Source organism: Podarcis gaigeae (assembly GCF_964106915.1).
Source record: "Podarcis gaigeae genome assembly, chromosome: 2".
NCBI lineage: Eukaryota > Metazoa > Chordata > Lepidosauria > Squamata > Lacertidae > Podarcis > Podarcis gaigeae.
In genome coordinates, this window is record NC_139679.1 from 33,961,490 (window position 1) to 33,985,011 (window position 23,522).

Below are 23,522 nucleotides of genomic sequence, written 5' to 3' on the forward strand. Positions count from 1 at the left end.
TTCTTGCAAGGGGAGGAAAATCTAGATCCCACCCTCCTATCTGCCACATTACCACAGCTGTCCACCTCAGTTTCCTCTATGACTGCTGTTCGTGCAGAGCTGGGTTTCCTAATCCACATGTGTGAAGGGAATCTGAAAGATGTGTGAGTATCCTTTTTCTTTTGACCCAAGTCCTGTGAATTTTCTTCCTTTCTCTACATTTAAGGTGTAGTTCAGGAGAGTCAATGCAGTGAGAACAGAAACAGATTTTTGTGCTTTCATTAATATCTATATCTATATCTATCTATCTAACATCTATCTATCTATCTATCTATCTATCTATCTATCTATCTATCCATCTATCCATCTATCTATCTATCTATTTTTAAACACTTATTTTTTTTACAATATAATTTTGTTTTTATTTATTTTTAAACACTTTTTTGACAATATAATTTTGTTTTTATTTATTTTTAAACACTTTTTTTTTGACAATATAATTTTGTTTTTATTTATTTTTAAACACTTTTTTTTGACAATATAATTTTGTTTTTATTTATTTTTAAACACTTTTTTGACAATATAATTTTGTTTTTATTTATTTTTAAACACTTTTTTTTGACAATATAATTTTGTTTTTATTTATTTTTAAACACTTTCCACTATCTATCTATCTATCTATCTATCTATCATCTATCTATCTATCTATCTATCTATCATCTATCTATCTATCTATCTATCTATCTATCTATCTATCATCTGTCTGTCAATCTATCATCTATCTATCTATCTATCTATCTATCTATCTATCTATCTATCTATCATCTATCTATCTATCTATCTATCTATCTATCTATCATCTATCTATCTATCATCTGTCTGTCTATCTATCTATCTATCATCTATCTATCTATCTATCTATCTATCTATCTATCTATCTATCTCTATCTATCTATCTATCTATCTATCTATCTATCTATCTATCTATCTATCATCTATCTATCATCATCTATCTATCTATCTATCTATCTATCTATCTATCTATCTATCCTCGTCCTTTTGCTAATTCAGTCTTCCTCAAACCTGGTACCCTCCAGATGTTTTGGATTCCAACTCTCTCTTCCACTGTAGCCAGCATGGTAAGAGATGATGAGAGCTGAACTTCAAAACATTAGGAAGGCACCAGGTAGGGGAAGGCTGATATAGCTGCCTAAAGTTGTCTGTGACCTTCAGGGGAATTATATATATCCCTCTTGGTGGTCTCTACCTCCCCAGTGCGAAATGCTGAACCCTGAATATTCGGGAACAGGATAGTACCAAAAGCTATTACTTATGCAAGGTACACCTTAATGGCCATGTTGGTATTGGGAAACCCCACAGCAACCAAAATTTGTTAGCATTTAGCTATTACATACCACTGCCTTACAGTCCTTATCTAATTCATTTTTCATAAAAACCTCCAGTCATTGTGCTCCACATTTCCCCAAAGGGTACCTGTGGGAAATCCAAGTCTAACCTGACATCCCTATAGCTTAGCTAAAGTCCATAGGTTTCCCAGGGGTGGCTAAGGATCCTCTCTGGATCACATTTACAAATGATCACAGAAGTAGCCTGTGGAAAAGAGACTTTGCAATGATAATAATTAAAGACATCACACTTCAGACTAATCTCTTTGCAATCTCTGATTATGCTGAGGGAGAAGACGAGGCCTCTAAGATAAGAATGCTGTTCAAAACTCAAAACATGATAGATCGTGATGTGTGGAGAATGACTCGGGAATCAGTTAATAGCCACTTTTCCAGACTGGCCTCTGTAATTAATCAAATCTTGCAGGTTCCTGCTGTGACCACACAAGTTTCTTCACCAGGAAAACATTCCCTGCCTTCTTTGGAGTACTGCACAAAAGATGGGTCTCTACAAGGTCAGCAAGCATGCCATGCAGACGAGCTGCTGGAGGACTGGATAAGGTCCTGCTTTAAGGGCTGCAGATAAAATATTAATAGCAGTCAGAAAAGGTTTGGAATATTAGACTCCTTTGCGTGAAGCATGCAGCAATTTTAGAGTGTAATCTCTGCAGACCACAGAGAGAATTCTCAGAAAGGGATTGCACATTGTCTAGAGGCAGTGCTCCCTCCCTCCCCCACTGCGGTGACAGGCTGGCTGGATCTGGGACAGCAAGAGAACCGGCTTGAGGCGGTTAGAAAATCCACATCTCTGGAAGGCAAAGAATAATTGTTAGAGACGACTGAAGCTCAAGTAATATCTATTTTGGTTTCTAGGCAAGAAGTCTGTTCCATGGAGAAGTTAGTATATGAGCCCTGACTCCCTTTAGGGGTTTTTACACTGTCCCCCACTCCCAATACCAAGGTAGAGGACTACTGAAATCCTTTGTAAGCCCATGATTCATGGTCCAGCTCTCTTCTATCCTGTCTGAGTTGGTCACATTTAATCCAAAATTTATTCAGTTTTCTCACACTTGAATTCAAAGACTATCCTTCTGCACATAAGAAGAGCCATGCTGGTCTACACATAACACAAGAAGAGGCCCATCTAGACCAGCATCCTGTTCTTACAGTGGCCATTAAAATGCCTACAGGAAGTCTTGTACTATCCAGCAGCACTGCTTTCAACAATGGAGACCCAACATAGCCATCATGGCTAGTAGCCATGGAAAGCCTTATCCTCCATGAACTTGAGAACAAATTCTGAGCAAAAGCTTCAGCTGCTTCTCTGTTCCTCAGCTTCAGGGGCATGTCTTTCTCCACCCCACCCCGTTTCCCATTTAATCTTCCTGGTTGCTCTACTTGACACTTCTGATCAACACCACCCCAGCCCCACTTCAAAATCTTTTCCCATGCCCATCTTTTATCCTTACGTTTCCCTTGGCCCCCAGACCTAAGCCCTTGCTCAGGAGGGGAAGTCACACCCACTGAAATTCCCTCTTCTCCACAACCACTGAAGCTGCAGGAGCCACACACACCCCTGTCCTCTTTGGTACCTGGGCCACCTTATTCCCCCCCGAAATAAAATCCCAGTTAAAAGACCTCTGTTCAGTAGTGGATGGAGGGCTGGGGCAATGGCACCTGGCCTCCAGCTGCCCTCATAGCTTCTGCATACCAGGACAGAGATGGGGAGGGACAAAGTGGTTGTGAGGTTGGCACAGTGTGAATAATACGGTGGGAACACCAGATTGGTTCCACCAGTGCATCTGCACCATGCTGACCTCACCAATGCCTCATCCCTCCTGCTTTCAGTCTTGGTATATAGCAGCGATATGGGCGGCTGGAGGCCAGGTCAGCACTGCTGTCCCACTTCACTGCCCGCTGCTGCCTGTTTGATATTAAGTGGTTTCTTCTGAATTCTGTGTGCTGGCAGGCACCATTTTGAAATCCTATGACTATTTACTCTTAAAACGGCTAATTCTTTCATAGGTCCTGCATGCAAAGAACAATTGCTAAATTCAACCAAACCAGATGTGAGTTTGTTTCCAAATAACCTCCCTGACAACATGCAATAGAGGGATTTTTTTTTTTAAGAAAAGCATCTGAAAGTTAATAATGGCCCACAAGCTCAAAATAGCTCTCGCCCTATCCAAATCACTCATGTAAGAATTGTTTTATAAAGCAAGTTAATGGAGAACAGTGTCAATGATTGCTCGCTCATTAAAAGAGCGTTTTTACTTTAATAGTTGGAAAGGGATTCATGTGAAGCCCCATTTGACAAAAGTTTGAAAACTCCCAGCCTTAATGAAGAGCACATTTTATTAACTAACTAACACACATGTTCAGTTTCTGTGGGTGGGGGGAGGGGGAGTAAAAAGAAAGAAAAGAAAAAGCAGAAACTTAAATTTGTTTTCATGCCACAGTTCTTTGTGGGTCACGCAATCATTTAAAACAAAATTATGTGCTTTACCAGTTATGGAAATCTTAGTCGGTGTGAAGTGGCTAAGCTACAAAGGCAGACATCTGGAGGTAGTTCCTTGAAATCTATGGGACGCAGATTTTGTGACCCAGAAAAGAGAGAACTTTAGCGGAACACAGGGTGGAATTGCTTCAAAATGCTGTAGTGCTCCTAATTAGGATTACAGCCGCTCTGTTCCATTCTATTCTCCCTTCCCACTGTCTGCCCACCCCACTTCTATGCCCACTGCACATGCTGCTGAGTCTTCAGAGTCTTCACTCCCTTTAAATATTTTTGTACTACTGCAAGCTTTGGGTTTTCTCCTCACCAATCCTGCTGATAACTTCCCTCCTGTGTGTGAGCTGAGCAGTGCTGTTTTGGCTCCATAAGGAATGATGCTCACAGCCTTACCACTGGAATGTCTTGGGTCTGAAAGCTTGATCTCCAGGGTAGGACTAGTTTTTGATGCAGCTGCTTCTAATGACTAACTGCAACATGTTTTGAAATGACAGCCTTTGTGGTAGCTTCATCAACATGGGTTGTAGGGCTGGCCCTATCATTAGGCAGGGTGAGGCAACTGCCTAAGGTGGCAGCTGCCCTGGGGAAGCATTATCATCTTGTGACTTTCCTTCCTGAGCCTCGAACCATTTTGTTCTGTTGCTACATGACCTGTTCTGGACCAGCTACTCTGCCATGCTACTCTCCAGTGTGGTAGTAGATGTTATCTGGTCACCAGTGTTAAAAGTAAGCTTCAACAATCAATTTATCTGGCTTTCGGTTGTGGAATTATCCTTTGCTCCAGGTAGCAAAATATCTGGCCCTGGTGGTTTGGGTATGAAAACCGAAAATTTATTTTAACCTCTTGCTTGTTTTGTGACACCAGCTGGACTCCTAACAGACATTCGTCCATGACAATAAAACCTTTCATTTGTTCATCAGCCAAACATGCCGTTAAGTTGTATGTATGGCTTCAATTCCAAACCCAGAAATTTCAGTTGCCGGTACTTTGACTTTAAAGCATTTCAATAACTAAAACTGTCATTTCATATTCAAATTTAATAGAACTCCAGAGCATTCAAATGGGTACATTTAATTTGAATGGATTTGACCATTTGAAAAATACTCTTTGCTTTCAGCTCTCATTTTAAGCTAAGGGAAGATGATTCGAGAGGGGTGCAGCCTGAATAGCATTTGACAATGTTACAGAAGCCCCCCCAACGGTTGTGTGTTTTGTTTATCAGCCCCTCTTTTTGCCTCTCTGAAGCTGCAGATCCTAAGCATGCTCACCAGGATGCAATCCCATTGAATTCAGTGGGGCGTATGTCCAAGCAAACATGCATAGGATCAAGTGGTAAGAAACTGAAATAAAATAATAGAACTGTCAGTTTAATGTGCTTTATCTGGTTAGAATCTGATTGACAGACACTGTTGCTATGAAGATCTGATTGAAAAAAAAACCAACCCAATTATGCAAATCTATCAAAACAAATGTTGCAGGGAACCAGAATGAAGATGTTTGTTCCTATCAAAACAAAGAGGAGAAAAAGAAGTGCAAAAAAGAGCTATTCCTTTCCTTCCTTTGTGCTGTGCCCCCCAATAAATGCCAATGCAGAACAGATGGAAAGGACCAAAACCCAACATTACACCAAGAAAGCAAAAGCGTTTGAATGTTTATTGAAGAAGAAAACTGTGACAGATGCCATAGTTGTGTCAAGTATTAAAACAAGCTGATTCTGCCTTGGGAAATAGGATGCCAAAAAAGAAAAAAAAGGGGGTGTTCTTACTTTGATGTCTTTGGCACATGGCTGTTGCTCTTGGATATTGAAGAGTGGAATAAAAGACAGCTTGACGGGGCAAAAGCAAGGAAAGCCCCTTTGCACCCACTGCTCGGATGGGGCATTTATTGCTCAAAGTAACAGCATGCAGGTGAAGAACTAAAAAAAGAATAAGCCACAGCCAGTGATAAACTGATGAGACCTTGTCTTCTGTTATAAACTACAATGCTTAAACCCAAGAGCAGAGCATGGCAGTAGGACAAGCAGCAGCAAATCCCACATAAATGCAAATCTGGAGGTCAGCTGTGCATCTGTAATGGCCAGATGTGTCAGGCAGCCGACGAACAGGATTTGCCAAGGTGGGAATTGAAGGCAGTTTTGCCTTAACACTGAAAGTAGAAGTTTGGTGCTGATGTTGCTTAGATACTAGCACTGCTTGTGTGCTTGCTTCTGTGACCCCATAATGCCTGCTCAAATATGTACATTTGTACGGTGAGGGGTGGAAACATATTATTAGGATGACACGATGTCTCTAGCCCCCTCTCCTCCTAAAGAAGCTTATCTTAGGAAGGCTGCCATGAATTTCTCAACATGTGGAGGAATTGCAGAAGTGAAGCAAAGTATGAGTATTTGAAAACACTCATCCCTTTAGATGTGTGAAGCAGTCATATTAGAAGGGCAACAAAGAGTCTTGTGCATTGAAGACCGATACATTTTTATTACAGCAAATGATTCCGTGATAAGAAGGTATCTGAAGAAGTGTGCATGCACACGAAAGCTCATACCAAGAACTAACTTAGTTGGTCTTTAAGGTGCTACTGGAAGGATTTTTTTTTGTTTATTCAATCAGAGTGATGCATCCAATGAAGTGGGCTCTAGTCAGTGAAAGATTATGAAAAGAAAAAAAAGGGCTTTATGGTGCCACAAGCCTCTTAAGGTTGCATAAAGCAAAATTCTGAAAGTGATGTTGAAAAAGAAAGTTTTCTCCTTGAGGAACTGTATTCATTCTTCCAGTGTTACTTTTTCATGATGTTACAAAAGCTACAGGGAAACTGCAGTGGCCTTCAGGCTGTTCATGAAATAGGATCATCTCTAGATCACCAAAGAGAGAGGGTGTGCTGAGGTGATTGCCCACAGATGCTTTGATCTCTCGGTAAAACTAGTACAAGACCCAGTATTTTTACTTAAATCACCTTTAACCAGCTGGGTTTAGCCCCCTCCCAACACCATGGCTAAAGAGATTGAAGGCAAGAACAGACATTGCTAAGAATACAACATCAGCTTGATCTGATCAGTAAGGTGGTAACCATCAGGAAGCAATGAGGCTTGGCGACTACTCACAGCACTGTGTGGCTCAATTTTGGGACGTTCCATTGCAATGGTGATGCAGTTCAGAAAGATGATTACCAAGACGACATGATCAAACATCTTGTGAGTAATTATTTTATTGCATATCACACGGAATCTAGGAAAGGGAAGAGGAAAAGAAGACTTAGGAATTACCGGTAGTTGTCATCACAAGCCTTAAGCATGCAGACTGCCATTTCTTTCTAAACCAAATGTCTGAAACAATCCCCTCTCCCCCAACCCCCACTCTTGGGAAACTGAATCCCCACCCTTACACATTTCTTTCATTAGAATATAACTGCAGATATTTCAAATTGTTCAGGAACAGAGATTTGTTGGCATAATTCTTCTCTCAAACTTTTCCCAGCAAAGCTTATTTCAAGGCATCTCACTCTCAGAAAGATCTTCTGTTGGGAACATCACACTTTTTTTTTTAGTTATTTGTTATACCTTATTATTATCCCAAAATTAAATGCCTGAGAAAACTGGTAGTGTGCCACAAGGAATGTACCAATCAATCAGTCAATGAATCAATGAATAGCTCTTGTGAGTTCATAGAGGAGGCTGTCTGCTGTGGCTCTGTACAGTTCACCACTCTCGCCTGGACTCCCTTCTACTTGGCCTCCGCTGGAGATGGCTAATCAGTTTGGCAGTGTTTCTGCACTGGGTGCAATAGGATTCTTAATGAGCTCCTGATGTGTAGTGTGTGCTGCTGAATGACTTACTGCAGAAGAGGCTGCCCACCGTGTGCCTGAATGCATCACTGCTCTAGACATGGCTGGTCAAAGACATGGCCAGATTAACCAACCATCCAGAAATGTTTATGTGTGTGTCTGTTTCTTTTTTTGTGTGTTTTCTGAGGTCAGGAAGTGTAATTCTTACCCTTACACATTCAAAAGCAAATCTTTCAGGTGTACAAGTGAAGATAGGGTAGCAACTGAGAGTATGAGAGGCCAATGGGCAAAGTAAAAATAAGGGGTGGTATTCAAACAATTATACTTACTGAAATCACATTAAAATCACTACTGCTACCAGTCCCAAAATGTATGGCTGATGCTACAGAGGTACTGTAGGGAGGAGACCTTGCATCTATCTAATGCAGAATTCCTTACTAGCTGACTTATAAAACAACAACACTGTGAGGGTTTATTGAGTAGAAAGCAGAAAATAGTCACACTTAAGATGGACTTGTTAATAGCAACTGCAGCAAAAATTATAATTATTTTTGTTAAAGCAGATGTTTTGGTCTGCAAACACTAATCCCTGCATGTAATCACTTTAGGTTCTCTTGCTGTTGTTTCTGGCTATATGAATGAATGTTAAAGGAACACACTCTTGCCAGAATGATCTACTCTGACAGGTAGGAGTTTTCCAGGGTCCCATCACTTGGTAAGGTAAAGGTAAAGGTAAAGGTACCCCTGCCCGTACGGGCCAGTCTTGACAGACTCTGGGGTTGTGCGCCCATCTCACTCAAGAGGCCAGGGGCCAGCGCTGTCCGGAGACACTTCCGGGTCACGTGGCCAGCGTGACATCGCTGCTCTGGCGAGCCAGAGCCGCACACGGAAACGCCGTTTACCTTCCCGCTGGTAAGCGGTCCCTATTTATCTACTTGCACCCGGAGGTGCTTTCGAACTGCTAGGTTGGCAGGCGCTGGGACCGAGTAGCGGGAGCGCACCCCGCCGCGGGGATTCGAACCGCCGACCTTTCGATCGGCAAGTCCTAGGCGCTGAGGCTTTAACCCACAGCGCCACCTGCGTCCCTCCATCACTTGGTACCTGATCCTTTTAACTGGAGTTGCCAGAGATCAGGGCATCTTCCACATGTAAAACAAGTGCTCTACCTTTGAGCTAGAGGGCGGTATCCAACTAACTCATTATGCCAGTGCAAGGCTTTCTGCTTATACAATAGAAGTTCCCTGTTAGTGCCACAATCACTGCCCAAATCGGCTCCGGAGCGTTTGGAGAAACCTCAGAATCTATTTTGTTGCACAAGCAGAAATCCTTGCACTGATGAAACAAGTATTAATTGGATACCACCCACTGCACCTCCACAATGTTGTTAGCATTGACGGCCAGCAGCTAATGTTACACAATGTAATAATTGATTTCAAGAGGTGCTGGCAGCCATTGGACATTAGCACAAGTTCAAATCCTTCAGCTGGCAACATTTTTTTCAGTTCTCCTTGCAACTGTTAAGTCTGCGGGAATTCTACAACTGCCATGCTCTGCAAATATTTATTTGAGCACAGAATCCTGGAGCCCTCCCTGCCACAGCGTTATCAATCACACTAAGTTGCCTTACTTAGACTGAGGAGCAAAGATGTAGATAGACCAGGAATCTCTTTCTTTGCACCAGGAGGGGAGGCGTGCCCTTATCCAAGCCTTCATACGGTCCTTTTTACTCTTAAAGAGAAAGAGAGGGAGACAAAAATTGAAAACACAATGAGACATCAATCAGCTCCTCCGAGTGGCTGCAGCAGCCATTCAAAACTGTAATCTGTAACGAGGAAAACAGACAGGTGAAGAGCTCTTATGCTACTTTAATTCCCACCCTTGCCCATCAGCCCTGAAGATACCTTGCAGGCTGCAAGCTGGAGGCCGTCTCTGAATTGGACATCCTGGCCTTAAAACAAGGACTAAAACAATTAATCTGACTGCGCGGAGATGTCACTCATGCTGTGTTGCTCAAGAATGGATTAATGGTATCTTACAGTACAGGCAGGCTCCTCCACTTACAGAAGCAGCGTAAAGAGATGGGTGTCTGGCGGGGCATAGATTGAGAGAAATTTATTGTAGAGATATGCACTGCTGTGCACAGTATCAGCTTAAAGACCACTCCAGCACGGCAGCAGCACTTTAAAAGTAAGTCACTGGGTGGAAAATGCAGACATAGCAGCTAAGAAAGAATAAATATAATTGTCTCTCAATCTCAGATAGTATCAAAACTGTCAAGAAACAACTTGATAGGGAAAATAGAACACAGCAAACATAAAGGCGGCAAGAAGGAATCTCTGGGGAAAGATTTTCTTTAATATAAGGCATTTTCTTTAATATACGATATACTTCTCTGTGAGAGAAGAGTAACAAATAACAGAACCTACAAGAGTGGCTAGGTTTTACCTTTTCTCAGTGGATTGGTTTTCATGTTATATAAGGACAGATACTACAGGTATAGGGGGAGATTCCCACATGGGAAGTGATGGGAACAATAATTCTGGTTACAACTTGATCTCGGAGTTTACAAGCAATGTTCTCATGGGCACTCATTGAGCAGAATGACCAAATGCACCGAGGAGAAAATGACTGAATGAAATAATCAAGCCAAACAAAACTCTAATTTGCTCATGCTATTATGTGGGTCAGGTCACAAAGATGCAAAGTCACAGTCTGCTAGGAAAGCAAATTAAGGCACATGAAATGAAACCAATCACGTCGTTCCCAAGGGGACAATTGCAAAGATACAAGATATGTCAAATAATTTGAGCATGTGGATATTAGTCACAATCTGGAAAATCCCTCCCTGTTTCCGATCTGAAAAGTCTAATTGTGCATTGTTGTTTATTTGTCCATCCTTCCCCTGATATGCACGCAGTTGTATGAAATGAATTAGCATGTTAACAATGAAGTATTAAATGAATTTCCTGTCACTGGGAATTTATGATCTTCTCACATATTAGGAATGCAGGAAGCTGCCTTACACCGAGTCAGACCACTGGTCCATACAGTTCAGCACCGTCTACACTGGATAACCAGACATATTACCTACATGTCCCTATTTCCAACTCAGTCATAACTAAAGTTTTCCAATTATTTTCTCATTTTGATTTTCAAGTCAAAAGTTGTGCTTTGCGTGGACAGGCGGAGTCCCCAGATCCTGCGCGGTCCCCCCGTCATGTGGAATAACGACTCAAGACAACGTGCTATGGGATTAAATTGGCCACACCTTTATTAAATTTCAAATGTGGGTAGACCTTGGCTCAGGCATTGGGCGTTCTCCTTCCCCAGTCCCCAGCCGGGGACCTAGGGAGCATCAGGGTTATCCAGTGTGTGTGTGTGGGGGGAATGGGCTGGCTCTGGAGAACATATGTTCAAGCAGAGATAGCCGCCCCCGTAACACCGCCGCCGCAGGGGAGAGCAATGACGACCTTCCGGCGTACGGTCAAAGCCTCCCTTCAGAAACCCCTTTAACGGGGAACCCTGGTATCGCCGCCGCAAAGAAGAAGATGGACAAAAGGATTCCGCCCAAGGCCTGATACCGCCAAAGTTGTGACGTTTTGCTACGGGAAAGGCGAAACCTGCCAATGCAGGGAAATTCCTTTCCGGCCCTTTAACAGCGACCTTAACGTAGCAGCGCCCGCATACCTGTGAAGAAAAGTTAACCTGCAAAACCTGTGAGGAAAATTAACCTGCAACATAAGACATTGACTGAGGGTGGGTAGGGTGGGAGAAGCTCTGGAGCCAAGTGAGAATTCCCAGGTAAGATCCTCCCTCCTTTGTGTGGGCAGGTAATCCCTCCCCTACCTGGCCTGGTCTCCTTGGCAACTCTTCCCCAGGTGGGATTGGACAACTGACTGAGGTAGGCGGAGACCTCCAGGTATCCCACCTGAGGGAAGGCAAAGCCTAGCCTATGCTGTTGGAGCCGCTCCAGATCTAGGGGCTGCACGCGTCCACACAAAGGGCACCCCCCGTTTTAAGCGGGGAGCGGTCATTCCTGAATAGAGGGGGGGAAGCAGAAATATAATGGATGGTGTAGAAATAATAATAATAATAATAATAATAATAATAATAATAATAATAATTTCCTGATAAAGCTCTTAGTGTGTGAATTGTGAATGCTCACCTTTTATCAACCCGGTTCAGTGCCATTAGTTCCCCTATCTGCTGTTGCTTTGGCACCGCATTTTTATACTAATTATACAGCAGCAACATTTTCCTGGATCAGTAATATAGCAGTTCTAGACAATGGGGGTTCATACAGAAAATCAGATGATGTCACACAGCATTTGACTAAGCCGGTCAAATTTGGCTGACATCACCAAGGGCATAAACTGTTAAATTCAGAGGGAGGGCAATGCTTTCTGAATAGCTGAGCACTTCTGAAGCAATTGTAACACACACACACACACACACACACACACACACACAAACACCATTTGACAATGGCAACAATGTCCAGAAGGAGCAGTGAACTTTGTTTCCACTTCAGCGCTATTCATAATTGCTTAGCTCCTTCTATGAGTCTTAGCATTTCTTTAAAAAAAATAAGCAGAGGTGAGTTTCTTATATGGTCATTTGGACAGTAAAAACTAGATCAGTCAGTATAATTGAATGGAATAAGTGAAAAAAAAAATCTATTCTGCATTGTCATGAGCACTGCTAGGACTCTCATTAGTCCCAGGTAATAGGTAGAAGAATGCCTATTGTAATGAAAATCCTCAGTGACAAACTGAACTAAGGAACGAGAAAACTACCTGTCAAGCAAGGTGAGAACAGTTCAGATAACAAGGACAAATTTATTCTTGATCCTTGCCTCTCTGTTCCACAGTTAAATCTATGTTTTGTTTAGAGAACATGTGAATCTCTTCTTTACTATAGTGAATCGCTCTGCTCCCCTCTCCTCTCCTCCCCTTCCCAATAGATTGATGGGCCACATCTACTGTGTCTCACCTGATTTCCAAATACCAGCGGGAAAAAGCCTTAATTAGGCAGGGTTATTTAAAGATGTTATGTCCACAAGTCCTAGATAGAAGGCTTCCCTTGAGACATCTAGTAACAGCTATAGCTTGGTCCAGATAATTTTGTAATTTGGATGGGTTCCAAAAGCATCTGCTATTCAAAGCATCGCTTGGTATTTATCTTGAGGCTTTGTAGTTAAATCAGAATGTGTCAGCAGCCTAGAATGCCCCTTTATATCTCCCTTTTGTCCAATTTTAATGCCAGAGATATTTTGAGTTTGTGTAATTGTTTCAAGCAAGTCAGTCAAAGGGCTTTGAGAAAAAGTCTGTGTGTGTTGGGGGGGGGGGAGGGAGATTATTTCACTTTCCATACCGCCTGCTCAGTGGGAGAGGGTAAACGACTGGGCCAAATATTTGCTTAGGCACGGTCTTCTTTTAGGGGCAAACTGAACAAAACTTAGACAAAGAAAGGTAACAAAACAAAATTTGAAACGAGAGTGTTGAGCTGGCCTAGAGGAAGCTGGTCTACATCTAGATTTTGCTGGGCTCCCCCCCCCCTTTCAAGAGAGTCCTTCTCCCCCATCCATAAGATTCTTTCTCTGCAGAGGCCAGAGATGGAGGCTTGCTTACAATCAGCTTGATTGCTTCTGAAGTTCACATTATGTTCAAAGAGATGGCTCAATTATGTTATTCTAATCACATCTACTTCAGAAGACACACCTGGTCGGTATGAATATAGATGTGGAAGAAAAGAACACTGTAACAAACACATTTGATAGTAAATATTATGAAGGGATTCTGTAATGTACAAATGCAAGCAGAGTCCCTGTGGATGCAGATGTGAATATATGTCTATCCAAGGACTACATTCCCTTTGATATTAACTGGTGTTTTACTTAGAAATGATGGTCGGGGTTTTAGAAAGGCGTCTCAGTGATTCCTTTAAGTAAGAGTATTGATAACCCCCTGAATGGGGGTGTCCAATGTTCTTAATGTATACTTAAGGTCAGCGACACATAGGTTTCTGAAACATGGGGAAAATGTATAAAAAGGAGGGAACAAGGAAAAGCTTACAGAAAAAAAGTGGCCACTATTGTTTAACTTTCCAAGGTTAAGAACAAGTCCCAGAGCTTTGCAGAACCAACTGTTCAAAGACTTATGAAATTCATTTTTTTAAAGCAGCAATTTTCTACAACCTTGAATGCAAGAACTTAATTCCAAAACAACCACAGGTTTTAATGGGTGACAGAAGTAAAGCTGGAAGTGGGATCCCAATGAACATGTAATGTCTGCTGATGGAATGGGTCCAAGTTTCTAAGTTTACAAAGATGCAAAGAAAAACCTTCATATGGGCAAGTAACACAAGCTTTTTGTTTCACTCCAGTTGAGGTTTCCCTTGCAATGCAAATAATAGCTTCAGAGAGGTCATTTTTGTTTAGACTTAAGGCAGGAAAAGAAAAAAGCTAGTTTCAGCTGCCAATGGTCCTGAAACTGCTCAAGCTTCCCCTCAGCTCCTTTTTACATACCATAAAATGTGCATGTTGAATGCATTTGCACAGTTAAAATCATGTCTAGTTTGGCCTGCCGTCACCTAAGACTTTCATTGACTTAATCACTATAGGATGGCAATGGCTCAGGGTTTTGGTAAACCATAGTTAATCGTTAAACCACAATTTCTGGCTTAGTGTTATGTCAAAATTAGGGATCATGGTTTGCTATTTACTTACTGATTCCGATTAATTTGGAGCAAAACAAACCACAATCCCTGGTTTGGAATCAACACTTAGCTTAGGATCCTGGTTTCTTTCTCCTGTATGCTAGCAGGGAGGAGCAAAGCAGGCAATATTTACTATGATTTACTGTGACATGCAGATGAGGCCCAGTGTAATTTTTACCTGAAGGTCTAGCTTCCTCCTTATTCAGTGATGAAAGCAAAGTAAACAGATGGAGAAGCCATCCTGACTGCCATACATTTGATGGGCTGCTACTCAAACCAAGACTTTAAGCATAGTGACCACCAGCATTTTAGAATATATTTCCTATTGAAATTAAACAGGCACCTACAATTCTCACATTTTGTCCTTTAATGAAAAGGTTATTCTTCTGTCAAGCATTTTTAGAGAAATGATTTTATTCATTGTAGGTCACTTGACACTGTACTTTGTAATTTTATGATGCTATAGTGGATTTTTATTGTTTTGTTCATTTGTTTAATTTGGTACACATCATGATACATGCTAATCTCACACCTGGTATATGCAAACTGAGATCCAACCTGCAATAACTAGACTCATTCATAGGTTTGTTGACACCCTGTGACCAAATCATTTTTGCTTCAAATCATTGGTTCATGCTTAGCAGTTCTGCTTTTTGCATGTGTTCATTCCTGTTATAATTTCACCTTGCAAGATAGTCCCCTTCACTCATTCGCTGGTCCTATGTATGGGTGGATTATCTATTTACCTCCCGACTCACATGCACACACAACAAACTCATCTATTTCCACATCCTTAAGGATGCTTACAAAAAGTTCATGTCACAATCAATTTATTAGTCTTAAAGGAGCCACAAAACTTGTTATTTTTACAGCCACATACCAACGCATCTACTTCTCTAGAATTTGTTTCTAATAGTTGCAGATGTTCATGTAATGTTTTTCACCTGTACTGCAGAGAAGAGATGGTCCCAAGAGTCCTTGTATGCCCCTCCAGGAACCAAGGCTATACAAGGAACAATGTCTGCAGGTTTTGATTTGATTAGTCACATTCTGCATCTTCTGGGTGCCCAGAGGCCTTGTTCCTTCCTAATGGATGCTCTGTGCAATCTCTCTAACTGCACTTGATGGAGTTGAAGGAGATGCCTGTCAGCTTGCAGTTTACTTCTTTGGAATCAGCTATATGTATGTGTTGTTCTGTGTGCTCAGGAGCTGCACCTGAATTTACATAAGTCTGGCTGTATGCCCCTGTTCTAACTGTGGGTATTCATTGGCAAGCAGAGATACAGGGATAACTTAGCCTCATCCGTCTATCCAGCTCCAAACTGCAGCTGATTTTTCTCCTGTTTTACCCCCACCCATTCCTTTTAACTAACGTTTTCTAAATGGCCTCCATGGCCTAGGAAAGAGCAACATTCATTAGAGTGCTGCCTCTTTATAATTTGAGGCCAATAGGACAATTTCTCTCCTTCCTTAGGAATCTCTAAAGGGAATATATAGAAGCAGAAATCATCCACTTGAAACCGAGCACAGGATATAGCTCTGTCTTTGGAAAAAAAGGGAAATTTCTCTCTCTCTCTCTCGGCTAACAATGCACACTGAATAGCTGGAGATAATCCACTTGCTAATGCTGGGCTTACCAGTCTGGGCTGGCTACCCATGAAGACCCACAGAAAATTCTGAATGACTTCTGAAAATTCTGAAGGAGTCTAAAGCAAGGGAACGGAAGGGCATGCATGGCAAAATGACAAGATTTAGCCCCCCCCTGTGATTTCATGCTTCACAATACACAGACATTGGGGTTGTGCTGGATAAAAACCACAACATGACAAACTCACACAGCAACCTGGTATGCCATAGCATTTCCCCTCACTCCACCACCTCCATTCCAGCCTCTACATGGAGTGGAGGTGAATTTCTATAGGTCACTCCAGGGGCTTCCTACTGGGATTGAGGGGGGGGGAGCCACTGCTGTCAACAGGAGCGTCCCTCCCATAAGGTAATTGCCTTATGGGGGGATTTTTAAGGGGACCACACTGGATGAAGTGTTAAATAAACCTCCCCTCACTGCATGCTGCAGTCCCAGTGAAAATTACGCCTTTCACAGAAAGCGTTGTGTGCTACTCACTTAACATAATGTGTAATCAGGGCCTCAGATCCTGTGCACATCTTACATTGGGCTGCTATGGCTTCCCTTGATTAAACACTTTCCGTTCCAGTGACTGAAGGAGACATGGCCCCCAATGGATTCCTTACTTGACAAACATGGATTCCAGTGATGTTTTGTGCTCATTAAAAAAACCCCACACCCAACAATTAAACAAAGAAAAAGCAGAACTTTCACCTCTCTTCTAAACCCTTTGAAGCAAAGGGTCTAGGCGTGCTGGCTGTCACTTACCAAGTTGCCTTCATCATCCATATCGTCACATTCAGGAAGTGGATCTTCCAAATGAAGCTGCTGTATCAGAACTCTGGAGGTTGTTTTACCATTGCAATCTTGGTGCTCTGATGCAGAGGTGTGGCTACTGTGTATGCTGCTGGTCCGGTATAGAGAAGGCACCTGAAGGGTATCTTGGAAGTCAAAAGAGCCTTTGGTTTCCAGTGACTCAATGCGGTGAGGTATAGTGCCATTAATGCTCCCAGTCCGACTGGACTGCTCTTCATCAGAGCTTTCCCCTTCCTCTGAACTCTGCTTCCCATCCCCGGATAAAAGTGACTTGCGCTCTCCACTTTGGTTGCGACGTTTCAAGCTGGGAGCCCGCCCTATGCTGTTCCAGCTTGACCTGCGGCTGTTCCAGCTACCTCCGGCACTCCAAGGACTGTGTGGGGAACTCCGGGCGCTCACCTAGGGCAAAGCAGCGAAGAACAGGTAAGAAAACCAAGCCAGGTGCTAAACAATAGCCACCTGGGGCCTGCACTCAATTAGCAAGGCCTCAAGCCATCAAACTTCGCAGTAGGTGCTCTGGTATGTCACACCCTTGGAAACAACAACTAAGACAAGAAACAAACAGCGTGACAAGAAAGACAACTCACGTACCGGAGATTTGAGATCATATGTATTAGGATCCATGGAGATGCTACTAGCTCTTCGGGAATCATAGCCTTGAGCCGCTTCCCCATAGATGGCACTTTTCGGCATGGGCATTGGTGTAGCGGCGGTGTGGATGATGAGCGGAGGTGTTAAGCTCTTCTTTAGCTCTGGGTGGTCACAAAGAGCCATCACTGAGAAAAACAAAGGACATTTAAGTCATACCCTAAGGGTGGAGGCACGTGAATGCATGTGTCAAGGTCTTGATGCCAACTTGATGCCATGTGCTTCTGAGCTAAAGGGGTTTCTCCTCCTCATCTCTTCCACCCTTGTATGAGTTTCACGTTTTTCTGTTTGTACACTTCTTGTACTCTACTCTCTTTCATTTACCTCTGATCACTTTTCCTAAATACACATGAATTACAAGTAGCTGTGCTCTGCTTCTTCCATTCCCATTGAGAGATACCAACAAGGCCAGTCTCCCTTTTCTGGTGGATAGTCTTTAACAGCACCCTTAAAGGTAAGCAGCTTGGGCAAGGGGAAGGAGCAACATAATGTGCAGTAGGCTTCTCCAACCTGATGTCATGATGAGGTTGGACTACAATACCCATCGATCCCAGCTGATATACAGCAGTATCAAGTCTTGTTCCCTACACCACCCCCCACCATGAGAAGGGAAAGAGACCGGCCCATTAAGCTAATGGTCTGTAAGTCATGTATGAAATTTTTAAGGCCACCAAACAGGACTTTCCTTTCTGAATTCTTTTGATTACAATCATTCAATTATGTTCTCTTGAATCAAAATCACGTTAGTTCAAAGTGAGACTATTCTGGAGTTAGAAGTTCAAGAAAAACAACACCCGCTATTCATACTAAAATGAAAAACAGTTCTCCTTGAAGGAGCAGCAGCTACTTACAGGCTGGATTTGAGAAGTTCTTAAGCCCACAGTCTTCTTCCAGACTACGTGGGAAAAGCTCCCCTTCAGAATCAGATTTAGTAGCATCACCCTAGATCAAAACAAAGTGCTTTAGCAAGCAGGATGAAAAGCGATAGTTAACTCAGGATTCCCCTTCTGAATAAAAGGGTCCTTTCACCCAACAAGATATCCACTGTTCCACTGAAATTGTTACCACAATGGGACATCACCTTCCACAAAATGATGCATGCATATATTGATAGCACATCAATTCACTATGCAGTAATCCTTCAGGAAGGGCAGAGAGGCTACATTTGATTCAAAAGCAGCTAAAGACTTGAATGGGGCAGGAACAAACTGTTTAACCTCCATCAGTTGGAATCTCAGACCGAAACACAGCTACCAGTAAATGCTCTATTGGCCAAGTAAAATTAGACTCTATTCTTAACTTACTTTCCTAGCTATTCAGACGAATTCCTCATACACCTACATTCACAGGAAGTCAAAATGCTTCTTGCTGAAATTGATTTTAAAAAAAAGATGATTGCAAATTGCATTGAGACATATACATGGAAGGCGATTCACTAATTATTATCATTATTGATAATATACAAAATAATCGAGATTTTAACCAGGAATCTGAAAATGTATCTTGGTGATTACAGTGGGTAAGGGAATATGGGTGACGATACTGGAAAATGGGAATATATAGAAGAAAGTCCAACTAAGTGGGCAGCCCCTAATCTGATTGCTGCATGCAGCTTTTTCAAAAATAGTTAGCAATACAAAAATCTGCAGTCAAAACCTTTTTGGGAGGACACTTTCTATTGTTTGGCTATCCTTTGGGAGGAAGGGTAGAATACAAGTTCAATAATAAAGATAGACTTTTACAAAATTTAGACTGGTACAATCTATTGATTAGTAGTGTGAATTCATTTATTTGAATGGCTTGAAGTAAATATATATATCCTATCTGGTTGCCAATGAAGAGCAGTGACATGGGTCTACATGACTGAAATGGTAAGATCTGGGTCATTTGGCTATAGGCAACGGGGTTTTACCACATGGGCAAGTCCTGTCTAACAAATTAGAAGCTTGAAGCTGACAAAAAGCTTGTCCCTATTAGAGGTTGGTCTAGAGCTTCTTCCAATTCCATGTTAAATAATTCACTTGCTCATTAGCCTCTGCCATTTGCTTCACTGATAGGTTTCTAAGATCAGGCATCATAAACAAAGGGCCCTCAATACCTTCCCCTTCAGTCCTCTGATCCAATTCACTGGCACTTGTGGTGGTAGATGGGAGAGTGTTATAACCCAAAAATATAAGCCATGAATAGCATATACAATAATTATTCCAGTCTGATTTCCTGAAGAAATCATAATTCCAGAGAAGAGTAGTCTCCAGGGAGTTTGATGTGGTCAGTGGAAGAAGTTGATACAGCGATAACAGAGAAGCCAAGCAAATTTTTACTTTCCTAATTTTCTAGCTAAAGTAAGGCAACTACCACAGCAAAGTACAACAAAGTCTACATTGCTGTTCTAAAAAGCCTTGGCTCACCCTGATGACATTTGGTGCTTGGGCAAAACATGAAAAGCAGAATGGGCAGTAGTTGGGAGGATAATGCTAAATGGCTGGCTTTTGAAAACAAATTTTGCCTGATTAAAGAGTACAGGACACATCATCAACATAAATGACCTTTATTTTCTCTAATTAAGTGCCTGTGTCTGTTTATCTATGTAGCTGAGCACGTAACGTATTTTTTCTCCAATCAAGCTTTGAACTTTTTCTCAAAGATGCTTCTTGATCAAAATAGAGAGTGCACATAAACACAAAATCCTACATCTTCACCAGGTCTGTATGTAGGGCATTAGGTCTATTTAGAAATACTCAGTCTCCCCCTATTATGGTAGGTGAGGATTGTTGAGGAATGTATTCTGTTAAAAAGGACTTAAACTAATTAGTTTTTTTGTGACACAGAATCAACCTGACTTCTCCTCTTGGAAAGTTTCCCAACAGTATACTAAAGATGAACTGATTTATTTAAGACAATAATTAAAACAGGATTAGAAGCAGTAATCTATTAATCTCCACAATTAATGGATCAATTCATTAGTGGTTTAGACATGATTTAACCATGCTTTCACAGATAACAAGAGGCATAGCAATAGGAAAGGACAGGGTGATGTTTCTTACTTGATCAAATGCTTATTACTTTAAGGCAGGGCAGGGTGGTGAATCTCAAACCTTTCAGATTTTGTTGGGCTTTAATTCACATCAGCCCTAGCAAGCATGGCCAATAGTCAGCGATAATAGGAGTTTTACCTCTCCCCCTTTTTTTCTTTACTCTGCAGCCTTCCGGTAACTTCCAGAGGGCTACAGGTTCTTCATCCCCAGTTTAAATGCAGAGGTATCACAAAGCTTCATGATCAACTGATCTCTTAACACCAAAAGAATTTGGTCCAGCATAAGGTATCATCTTTTATCTATTTTGTATCTCTTGAGATTTAAAGCGTGGAGTCTTAACTGAAGCTGCCCCCTGCTGAGATGATGCCCAGAATTAATAGCGTAGCTGTAAAATAGCTGCATTGCTTCTTTCAATCAGCCAATGCATTAAATACGTTTCCTCAACAGTAAATTATTATGCTATTTAGTGGAGATAAATGGCTCACTTAATTACCCCTAAAAGGTCAGTTGTGTTTATATGCTTCAAAATGAATATGATACAGGAGTATGATGGGCTGGGTTTAAACCTGGGAAACTCCTGAAATAACTCCATGGAGGGTTTCTTCAGTTTGGCAGTCCATTTTTCTGCAATTCTAATTTCTCACTAATGTTTCAAGCAAAAATGAGAGAAATTCCTGTTCAGATATGTGCCTTTATAAGACTTGCTGCTTCAGAAAAATAAAGTGTTTTCGATGAGGAAATGTGCCAAAGCACGTTATGACATTGCATAAAATATCATATGGCAAGCAACTATGTTAGCACAAACGTCCAAAGCCAAACTACTATGTATGTGGAAAAGTATGAATAAAAGAGAGGTTAATTAATTAACTACTTGGTGGTTTTTAGAGTGAAGCTGGATTAAGATCCTCAGATTGAAATTTGTTATCTCTTTTCATGATTTAGTTTGAGTTCCTAAAATTATAAATAAAGAACAGTGGGAAGATACTTTTATCCTCCAGCCCTGCAGCACCAAACCCCATGTTTTCTTTGAAATAAAGCACCCCTGCCAAATAATATACCAGCACCTTTGTCAGTACACTAAGCACTAAGTTTAGCCGCAGACAAGCATCACCCACCAGGGCTCCAATAGAAATTACCTGTTTTTGCACTCCCAGTTTGCCTTTCTGGATGAAAAAGGCATCGTATGAGTGAATGCAGAGTTTAAATCTTTTTTTCCTAGAAGCACAAGTATTTTGAGATGGCCTATAGGGTATTAGAGATATACAAATGTAGGGGAAGCAGTATCTGGCTATAACACAAGAGGCTTTTCATCTAAATAAAAGCTGCTGCTTCCAATGCTGAATGGAAATGGAGAAAAAATGGGAAAGGATAGGCACATGGCAGGAATAGGCTATGGAAAGGGAAGCACAATTTATGAAGTGCTTGATTTCATGGAAATAAATGGAGCCTTGTAGACCTTTAGTATGTCAACATTTGACATAGCTTTTGTGTCATCATTCTGGGTTGTTTTTTTTAATATAAAGAAAACATTGTTAGCATACAGAACATTGTTAGGATTAGGTCCATCAGCACATCATAACTCTACGAAAGAGTAGGAGTATTAAAACTTTTTTTGACCTTTCCTACATACCCTAGACTGGGGGATTTTGCTCAGAGATTATTGCCCAAGTTATCTGCAGTTTTGTTTTTTTTTGTTTTAAAGACACCAGCATTTATTGCAGCTGCCTCGATTTTAGCACTGACTTTTCCAGAACAGAGTTGTCTCACACATGAGCATCCACAAAACGTGCTTGATTTTAGGTCTCTTCTGTCTTTGAGGGGTTTCTTTAATCTCTCTCTCTCTCTTTTAACAAGAACTGGGTGTGGTATGCAAAGCAGTTAACAGCCTGTTTGTAAACCCTGTGCAAGGTCAAGAATACGCTGAAAACAATATGGGTCACGTTATCTTAGAATTCACTTTAATCCAATGGGCAGTCTCTCAGTGACTTGAATGGTCTCTGGGCCTAAGCTAGTACAGCCCTGCCATTGGTAGTAAGTAGATAAAACAATTTTATATTGAGAAAGTAGATATAACAATTTGTATCTCTCCATGAACATGAAACCAATCTACATGCATAAGAGCAAGTGCATTAGCGTAGTAAATGCAAGCAAATCCCAGTGATCCTGATGGAAATCAAAACCTGGATCCATGGAGTCACAGGCAGCATGTTGCTCAAGCATATTGAGAGCTTGGAGAGCACTGGCCAAGGCATGAAACTGAACTTCCATATGCAAATATTATTTTAAATGGCATCTATCTTTTAGGGAGAAACCAGAAACTTGTGAAGAAAAATCTCACTAGGGAGGAAGGAAGGAATCCAGAACAGGTTCTCAATTATTAAGGGGACTCTGTTAATTCCCTCAAAGAAGGAAGAGACTTTAAATCAAGGCTAACTTGACAACAACAACAAGTCCAAAACCAAACAGCTACCATGATGAGAACAGTGGCAATGATGTGATTGTTCACCACAGAGGGAGAGAATGAGAGAAAAAGAGAGAGAGAGAGACAACTATCAGACGAAGTTTGGGGTGTTCATGCCAAGGTCTTACATACCACTGACGAGTCGACAGGCAGCTGAATACAGCTTAACTGCCTACTCGCTGCTTCCCGTTTGGTGATTTCCTGAAGTAAAAATGAGGAAGGAGGGTGAGGAAAGGGGCAGGGAAGGAAGGGAAGGCGGGTTTACAGGTTTTACAAATTTCAACATCAAAATTGAGAGAGTGGATCAAAGGGGGAACGATATCGGTATAAAAAGGATGGAAACAAAAAGGGAAAAGTGAGAGAAAAGGGAAGGCACCCATTGGGGTCAATTTCGTATCAAGGAGAAGCAGTGGAACAGGTCAGACTACACCTGAGTCGTCTGATGCCTTCATATTTGCTCTGTACAAAGGATAGTTCAAGCTGTTGAACATCCTTCATTGGGGGGGGGGGGGATCAACCTTACCTTCAAATTAAGAGTTCCAA

The 23,522-nt window shown here is 41.6% G+C and overlaps 1 protein-coding gene across 20 annotated transcripts in view; it reads right to left on the reverse strand.

The window, feature by feature from the left end:
- CACNA1G (calcium voltage-gated channel subunit alpha1 G) overlaps window positions 1-23,522 on the reverse strand; it is a 326,619-nt gene that overhangs the window by 63,842 nt on the left and 239,255 nt on the right. For 14 of the 20 annotated variants that reach the window (XM_083727932.1, XM_083727930.1, XM_083727925.1 and 11 more), the window contains exons 14-19: window positions 23,112-23,180; window positions 18,335-18,425; window positions 17,427-17,611; window positions 16,788-17,234; window positions 9,303-9,403; window positions 6,996-7,119 (exon numbers count right to left, since the gene is read on the reverse strand). In XM_083727932.1, the coding sequence (XP_083584058.1) occupies window positions 6,996-7,119; window positions 9,303-9,403; window positions 16,788-17,234; window positions 17,427-17,611; window positions 18,335-18,425; window positions 23,112-23,180 (1,017 nt within the window). The remainder of the gene's footprint in view (window positions 1-6,995; window positions 7,120-9,302; window positions 9,404-16,787; window positions 17,235-17,426; window positions 17,612-18,334; window positions 18,426-23,111; window positions 23,181-23,522) is intronic. The other 6 variants (XM_083727936.1, XM_083727935.1, XM_083727933.1 and 3 more) reach the window with 1 other exon arrangement.